Source organism: Scyliorhinus torazame, chromosome 15 (assembly GCF_047496885.1).
Source record: "Scyliorhinus torazame isolate Kashiwa2021f chromosome 15, sScyTor2.1, whole genome shotgun sequence".
Taxonomy (NCBI): Eukaryota; Metazoa; Chordata; class Chondrichthyes; order Carcharhiniformes; family Scyliorhinidae; genus Scyliorhinus; species Scyliorhinus torazame.
Genome location: NC_092721.1, coordinates 207,169,385 through 207,178,238, shown reverse-complemented (window position 1 = coordinate 207,178,238; position 8,854 = coordinate 207,169,385). Strand labels below are relative to the sequence as shown.

General features: G+C 52.5%; 1 protein-coding gene across 2 annotated transcripts in view; it reads right to left on the bottom strand.

The window, feature by feature from the left end:
• Positions 1 to 2,458: 2,458 nt before the first annotated feature.
• LOC140392161 (uncharacterized) overlaps positions 2,459 to 8,854 on the bottom strand; it is a 46,184-nt gene continuing 39,788 nt past the window's right edge. For both annotated transcript variants that reach the window (XM_072477523.1, XM_072477524.1), the window contains exon 4: positions 2,459 to 7,026. In XM_072477523.1, the coding sequence (XP_072333624.1) occupies positions 5,844 to 7,026 (1,183 nt within the window). In that variant the 3' untranslated portion in view covers positions 2,459 to 5,843. The remainder of the gene's footprint in view (positions 7,027 to 8,854) is intronic.

Sequence of the window (8,854 nt, the reverse complement as noted above, 5' to 3'; positions counted from 1 at the left end):
TTTGGGGTTAGTTTGGGTGAGGGGGATTAGTCTGGGGTTAGTTTGGGTGAGGCGGGTTAGTTTGGGGTTAGTTTGGGTGAGGGGGTGTAGTTTGGGGTTAGTTTGGGTGAGGGGGTTTAGTTTGGGGTTAGTTTGGGTGAGGGGGTTAGTTTGGGGTTGGTATGGGTGAGGGGGTTAGTTTGGGTGAGGGGGGTTAGTTTGGGGTCAGTTTGGGTGAGGGGGTTTACTTTGGGGTTAGTTTGGGTGAGGGGGGTTAGTTTGGGGTTAGTTTGGGTGAGGGGGGTTAGTTTGGGGTTGGTTTGGGCGAGGGGGTTAGTTTGGGTGAGGGGGGTTAGTTTGGGTGAGGTGGGTTAGTTTGGGGTTAGTTTGGGTGAGGAGGGTTAGTTTGGGGTTAGTTTGGGTGAGGGGGGTTAGTTTGGGGTTAGTTTGGGTGAGGGGGGTTAGTTCGGGTGAGGTGGGTTAGTTTGGGGTTAGTTTGGGGAGGGGGTTAGTTTGGGGTTAGTTTGGGTGAGGGGGTTAGTTTGGGGTTAGTTTGGGTGAGGGGGTTAGTTTGGAGTTAGTTTGGGTGAGGGGGGTTAGTTTGGGGTCAGTTTGGGTGAGGTGTGTTAGTTTGGGGTTAGTTTGGGGTTAGTTTGGGTGAGGGGGGTTAGTTTGGGGTTAGTTTGGGTGAGGGGGGTTAGTTTAGGTGAGGGGGCTTAGTTTGGGTGAGGGGGTTAGTGTGGGGTTAGTTTGGGTGAGGGGGGTTAGATTGGGGTTAGTTTGGGTGAGGGGGGTTAGTTTGGGGTTAGTTTGGGTGAGGGGGGTTAGTTTGGGGTTAGTTTTGGGTGAGGGGGGTTAGTTTGGGTGAAGGGGTTAGTTTGGGGTTAGTTTGGGTGAGGGGGTTAGTTTGGTGTTAGTTTGGGAGAGGGGGGTTAGTTTGGGGTTAGTTTGGGTGAGGGGGGTTAGTTTGGGTTTAGTTTGGGTGAGGGGGGTTAGTTTGGGGTTAGTTTGGGTGAGGGGGGTTAGTTTGGGGTTAGTTTGGGTGAGGGGGGTTAGTTTGGGTGAGGGGGGTTAGTTTGGGATTAGTTTGGGTGAGGGGGGTTAGTTTGGGGTTAGTTTGGGTGAGGGGGGTTAGTTTGGGGTTAATTTGGATGAGGTGTGTTAGTTTGGGGTTAGTTTGGGGTTAGTTTGGGTGAGGGGGATTAGTTTGGGGTTAGTTTGGGTGAGGGGTGTTAGTTTGGGTGAGGGGGGTTAGTTTGGGTGAGGGGGTTAGTGTGGGGTTAGTTTGGGTGATGGGGGTTAGATTGGGGTTAGTTTGGGTGAGGGGGGTTAGTTTGGGGTTAGTTTGGGTGAGGGGGGTTAGTTTGGGGTTAGTTTTGGGTGAGGGGGGTTAGTTTGGGTGAGGGGGTTAGTTTGGGGTTAGTTTGGGTGAGGGGGTTAGTTTGGTGTTAGTTTGGGAGAGGGGGGTTAGTTTGGGGTTAGTTTGGGTGAGGGGGGTTAGTTTGGGGTTAGTTTGGGTGAGGGGGGTTAGTTTGGGGTTAGTTTGGGAGAGGGGGGTTAGTTTGGGGTTAGTTTGGGTGAGGGGGGTTAGTTTGGGTGAGGGGGGTTAGTTTGGGGTTAGTTTGGGTGAGGGGGGTTAGTTTGGGGTTAGTTTGGGTGAGGGGGGTTAGTTTGGGGTTAGTTTGGGTGAGGGGGGTTAGTTTGGGGTTAGTTTGGGTGAGGGGGGTTAGTTTAGGGTTAGTTTGGGTGAGGGGGGTTAGTTTGGGGTTAGTTTGGGTGAGGGGGTTAGTTTGGGGTTAGTTTGGGTGAGGGGGGTTAGTTTGGGTGAGGGGGGTTAGTTTGGGGTTAGTTTGGGTGAGGGGGGTTAGTTTGGGTGAGGGGGGTTAGTTTGGGGTTAGTTTGGGTGAGGGGGGTTAGTTTGGGTGAGGGGGGTTAGTTTGGGGTTAGTTTGGGTGAGGGGGATGCTTTTGTTACTTTTTGTCCCCGATTGACAGGTTAAGAATTGAAGTTTCTAAGAGAGAGACACCTTTACTGCCCCCCCCCCACCTCCACTAACCCCCTAGCTTAACCCCCCCCCCACCTCCACTAACCCCCCAGCTCACCCCTCCCCCCCCCACTAACCCCCCAGCTCACCCCCTCCCCCCCCCCCCCCCCCCCCACTAACCCCCCAGCTCAGAGCAGGCACCGTGAGTCTGACACAGACAATGGTGATTTGAATTGTCTTCGAGGATGTTACTCATGCTCATCCTTCGAAGACTCCTCATCCTCAATCTGCATTGTCCAATCATCTCTCTGTATGCTCCCTTTCCGTGGCTGCTTTTTAAACACATTAAATTGGCACTCTGTCACTCACAGCAGGAGCTGGTGCGAGGAGGAGGGAAACCCAATGGGGCACATTGCCCAGGTATCACCCAGGTATCACATCAAGGGACATTGTTAAATAATCAGAGGAAGTGAGAAAAATAGACTGACACTGGGAATGAATGTGATATTTAATGAGAACGGCGAGTGCTCCCAATCACAGGATCGGTAATAGATACAGATTCATTTCAGCACAGGAGAAGAACAATCAATAATTGTATAAATATTCTACATTTAAATACATTCGCTGAAATACATTTACCCTCCATTGTAACATGTGACCATTGCTGCCAAGGTCAGAGTTTATAACCTGTCCCTAATTGCCCTCGAGAAGCTGGTGGGGTTCCCAGGAATCTGCTGCTCCTGGTTCACCATTCCACCAGATCGTGGCTGATCTCTATCTTAACTCCAATTATCTGCCTCAGTGACCCTTCCGCAACAAAAATTTCCAATCGACCCTGTCCAATCTTTGCATCATCTTTAACCCCTCGTATAGATCATTCCCCAATCTTCTAAATGGAAGGGAATACAAGTGTGGTCTATACAACCTGTCCACGTAATTTAACCCTTGTGTGCCTGGTCAATCAAAGCCACTTCCCGCCCAAGACTAATATCCCCTTCCTGAGGAGTGAGGACCACAGCTGAACCCAGTACTTCAGATGTGACCCTGCTCCAGATGTGACCCTGCTCCAGATGTGACCCTGCTCCGGATGTGGCACTGCTCCGGATGTGGCACTGCTCCAGATGTGATCCTGCTCCAGATGTGACCCTGCTCCAGATGTGACACCGGAGGGTCAGTCTGGGGTTTGTGCTCAAGTCTCTGGATTGGCCCCTGAGCCCAATACCTTTGAGAGTCACAGAATCATATAGTCATGACAACACAAAGGAGTTCACCCTGAGCAAAGCTCCCTATCCCATATCCACTGTTGGAGGGCATTTTCTGATACTGGACTATGACATAAATTATAGGTGGCTCTGTAACTACATTTGTGCTCCTATATTACTTTTGAATAGTTCTGATGAGACAAAAGGTACTCATTGGCTTAGATGCCTGTTTAGAACAGGCAATTTGTAGTAATAGATAGTGTATACACAATGCTGTTAATATCAGAAAGGACACAAAATGGCTGTCAGCTATTCTGTGATACTAATGACACAAAATGGCTGAACAAGCCACATTCCCTGTAAACTGTCTCATGAGAACCAACCGTGGGTATGTATAGGGAGTATCCCAACAGCCGCTGATAACAGCTTCACAGAACAAGACTTGCAATGTATACTTGATAAGTTCAAGGTCTACAGCTGTAGAAAGGACACATTATTCTGTTAGTTTTGAATGACTTCTGTATGAAGTTAGGGGCGGGTAAGACGGCAGGATATTTCGTGCCCGTCGACCTTCACCTTTGTCCAAGCGGTCGCGAGGTTGTGCGATCGAGACCGGTCAATCGTGACCGAGGCGAGACGCGGCTGATCCCGACGGGCAGGGGTCCTGAGATGGGTAAGATGGTGGCGCCCACGGGCCGCACGTGTCCTGGGGCAGGCAAGATGGCGGCGCCCATTGGTTCTGAGGCAAGCAAGATGGCAGCGCCCACGGGCCGCACGTGTTGTGAGGGGAGCAAGATGGCGGCGCCAGCGGGCCACACATGGTCTGAGGAGAGGAAGATGGCGGCCTCCACTGGCCGCATGTGGGGGGGGTGCCGGGACAATAGCGGCAATTGAGCGGGCCTGGCACACAGCAGCAAAATGTCCCTTCTTGCCGCAGGCCTTGCAGAGTTCGCTCCGCGCCGGGCAGCGCTGCTGGGGGTGTTTTGTCTCTCCGCAGAAGTAGCACTTGGGTCCCCCGGGGTGGGTTGGCTGCCGCGCAGCGCAGGCGTGGGGTTGGCTGGGGGCGATCACTGATGGGGTCCACGATGGGGTGGCCGCTGGCGGGGTCCACGATGCACAGGGGGGGTGGGCCGTGCGGTCGGGGGCATAGGCCTGGACGTTGCATGAGGCGACCGTGAGCGAGAGCGCTAGTTTCTTGGTCGCTGCGAGGTCAAGCTTGGCCCCTTCTAAGAGGCGCTGGTGGATGTAGGCCGACCCTATGCCCGTAACAAACGCGTCTCTCATTAGCAGGTTTGAATGTTCAGTGGCCGAAACGGCAGTCACAGTCTCTCACCAGGGCGAGCAGGGCACGCCAGGAATCTTCCACAGACTCACCGGGGAGTTGATGCCGCGTGGACAGGAGATGCCTGGCGTAGATCTTGTTGGTCTGCTGAGCGTAATTCTCCTTCAGTAGCACCATGGCCTCTGCGGAGGTCGGCGAGTCCTGGACGAGGGGAAAAACGTTGGAGCTCAGCCGCGTGTACAGAATCTGGAGCTTCTGTGCTTCTGAGGTTGGGTCTGTCACAGACCCGATGTAAGCTTCAAAGCGAGCTAGCCAATGTGCGAAGTCCTGTTTGGCGTTGTCTGCTTGAGGATGCAGCTGCAGGCGATCCGGCTCGATGCGGAGGTCCATCTCTGAAAAATCTCTGTGTAATAAATTGATGCGCTATCAATTATGCCGAATGAGAATAGAATGTAATCGAGGCTTTATTACACAGAGATGTGTGGCCTCCTACAACAGCTTACAAAATGGCTGCTGTATGGAGAGCCCACACATTTATACTCCGCCTCCTGGGTGGAGCCAGCAGGCAGGGATCTACCCCCATACCTGTAGTACAGGGGCCTTACCGTAATACCCACATATACAATATAATACAACAGTGGTGACTACCACAGGCAGCACCCACTTCAATCATTTTTGTGATAACTGGGATGCTAAGAAAATTGATTGACTGTATGTAATAAAGTGTGACGCGAATATAGTTGCTTGATTGTATGTAAATAAGAATCCGCCCCTTGAATCTGTATATTAACCCATGTGAGCCTTAGCTCAAATGAGAAAGGGTGCTGTCAGTAGGCTGTGGAGCCTCAGGCCTTTCCTCCCAGAAATCTGACAAATAAAATGCTTTTTTTAAACTTATACTCAGGCCTTTGTGTGAATATTTTCACCTCTAACATCCACTTCCTCACAAAGCCTGGCCTCCTCAACAGCACCTTCCAAACCACAACCACTACCATCTAGAAGGACAAGGGCAGCAGATACCTGGGAACCCCTCCAAGTCACCCACCACCCCGACTTGGAAATATATCGGCCGTTCCTGCACTGTCGCTGGGGCAACATCCTGGAACTCCCTCCCTAACAGCACAGTGGGTGTACCTACACCACAGGGACTGCAGCGGTTCAAGAAGGCAGCTCACCCCCATCTTCTGAAGGGCAATTAGGGATGGGTAATAAATGCTGATATAGACAATCACGCCCACATCCGTGAATGAATAAAATAACTGATGGCTCCTGACCCAGAAGAAGTTACTCACGGAGTAGTTATGACCGAGGTAAGAGGTTATGTTGCCGTATTGAAAGATTATCCCAAACAAAGTCCCACTTTCCACCCCTGCCCACCAAGCGTGAGTCTCACTATTCAATCAGAGTGCATGAGCCAGTGCAGAACTCTCTCAGTATCAGCTGCCAGACTCCACAGGAACCAATTCAGCATCCTCTGGGTCATTGTGAATGCAATTCCCCCGGACACAACGGAGCCAACAATGGGGACACCACGCAGTAAATATTCGCCTGCCATTAATCCCATGCCGGGGCTGGCGGACAGGAGCTTGTAAAGAAGGGATCGGTTTAGATCTGTCGATTGGGGCGAAGTGATTTGAGTCTTCAATTCTTCCACAGGCTTCGCAATCTCAACAGACATTCGCGTGAGAGATTCCTCATCAAGCCCAAAGCTCTGATAGTAAAAGGGCAGGTTCCTGAGTAATATCCCGCTATCACACGCAAAGCCTAACCCTGGGATGGGCACAGCTGCTGCTGCTGATGATAACAGTGCTAACTTCCAAACCTCGCTGCTCAGAGCAGTCTTCTTCCTCTGAATGATTTCGAAACAGGGATCGCGGATAGATCTCAGGAATGCCCGTTTCCGGTGTATGGGGAATTCCCTTGCCAAAGTCTCCCGGAGATGGCTAGAGTCATAACTGTTGAAATCCAGGGAGGTGACAAGGAATGCCTGTGGGGATTTCACACCTTGTTCCCCTAAGTATCTCAGTGAATCCTCCCTGATCACTGCCAGCACTTCTTCCTGGTTGAAGTGCGTTCTCCGCCGTGATGCTTCAATGTCACTGTCAATCTTGGTGCGGACAAAGTAGAAACGTCTGCCACTCTCGCCAATCCATTTTGCCAGCTGAGCATGATTCTCCTTAAAGCGTTCCGAAGCGGCGATGATGAAGAAGTCATACCTGCTGAAACCCACCAGTTCCCTGTAGTTCCCTAATTGAAAGTTTGGAGTCCCTAATCCTGGAAGGTCCCAGATTTGCACATTAGTCAATGCCGGATGTGGATAGCTGGTCGGTATCATTGTGGTTTCTGTAACCCCGATGGGAGCAGCTCCGGGTTCGTCGTGGGCCACCCCTCGTATGGCATTGACCAGCGAGGATTTTCCACAGCCAGCTTCACCAGTAACCCCGATGTGAATGGGGATGCCCTCCAGATTCTGCTGCAGTTCGAAAAGTTTCGAGACAAGAGCCGGGAGTCCTCCTGAATCAAAAGCAACGTTCATTTCTTCCTGCTGCTTTTTGCCAACACGCTCAATTATTTCACATCTGAAAATGTAAAGACACAGATAATAAATATCAGGAACATGTCAACTGAGAACCTGCTAATAAAATCCTACACAATAGCAAGAAACCACACCAAACTGACACTCTGACAGTGCGGCACTCCCTCAGTACTGACCCTCTGACAGTGCGGCACTCCCTCAGTACTGACACTCTGACAGTGCAGCACTCCCTCAGTACTGATCCTCTGACAGTGCGGCACTCCCTCACTACTGATCCTCTGACAGTGCGGCACTCCCTCACTACTGATCCTCTGACAGTGCGGCACTCCCTCACTACTGACCCTCTGACAGTGCAGCACTCCCTCAGTACTGATCCTCTGACAGTGCAGCGCTCCCTCAGTACTGACCCTCTGACAGTGCAGCACTCCCTCAGTACTGACCCTCTGACAGTGCGGCACTCCCTCAGTACTGACCCTCTGACAGTGCGGCACTCCCTCAGAACTCACCCTCTGACAGTGCAGCACTCCCTCAGTACTGACCCTCTGACAGTGCAGCACTCCCTCAGCACTGACCCTCTGACAGTGCAGCACTCCCTCAGTACTGACCCACTGACAGTGCTGCACTCCCTCAGTACTGACCCTCTGACAGTGCAGCACTCCCTCAGTACTGACCCTCACACAGTGCAGCACTCCCTCAGTACTGACCCTCTGACAGTGCAGCACTCCCTCAGTACTGACCCTCTGACAGTGCTGCACTCCCTCAGTACTGACCCTCTGACAGTGCAGCACTCCCTCAGTACTGACCCTCTGACAGTGCGGCACTCCCTCAGTACTGACCCTCTGACAGTGCAGCACTCCCTCAATACTGACCCTCTGACAGTGCAGCACTCCCTCAGTACTGACCCTCTGACAGTGCAGCACTCCCTCAGTACTGACCCTCTGACAGTGCAGCACTCCCTCACTACTGACCCTCTGACAGTGCGGTGCTCCCTCAGTACTGACCCTCTGACAGTGCGGTGCTCCCTCAGTCCTGATCCTCTGACAGTGCGGCACTCCCTCACTACTGACCCTCTGACAGTGCAGCACTCCCTCAGTACTGACCCTCTGACAGTGCGGTGCTCCCTCAGTGCTGATCCTCTGACAGTGCGGCACTCCCTCACTACTGACCCTCTGACTGTGCAGCACTCCCTCAGTACTGACCCACTGACAGTGCGGTGCTCCCTCAGTGCTGATCCTCTGACAGTGCGGCACTCCCTCACTACTGACCCTCTGACTGTGCAGCACTCCCTCAGTACTGACCCTCTGACAGTGCAGCACTCCCTCAGTACTAACCCTCTGACCGTGCGGCACTCTCTCAGTACTGACCCTCTGACAGTGCAGCACTCCCTCAGTACTGACCCTCTGACAGTGCGGCACTTCCTCAGTACTGACCTTCTGACAGTGCGGGACTCCCTCAGTACTGACCCTCTGACAGTGCAGCACTCCCTCAGTACTGATCCTCTGACAGTGCAGCACTCCCTCAGTACTTGGTTTGCACTGAGTGCTGAATTTGGTGCATTTGAGTGCGATAGTGAGAGTTTGGTGACCGAGGGAGTTAGGTGAGGAGGGAGTAAGGTGCTCCTTTCATTTTGTTTCCGACATTTCCGCAAAGAGTGCGAAGAGAGCCAGGAGTTTACAGAAAGCGTAGCTGACTGGGAGCAGAGTCGGAGGGCGGAGATCTAGTTAGTCCACACGGCAGCTATATTCTGTAAGGTAAGAGGGGATGGAGGCTAGGCCAGTTACATGCTCCTCCTGTAGGATGTGGGTGGTGAGGGATACCACCGGTGTCCCCACTGACGATACCTGCGGGAAGTGCACCCAACTTCAGCTCCT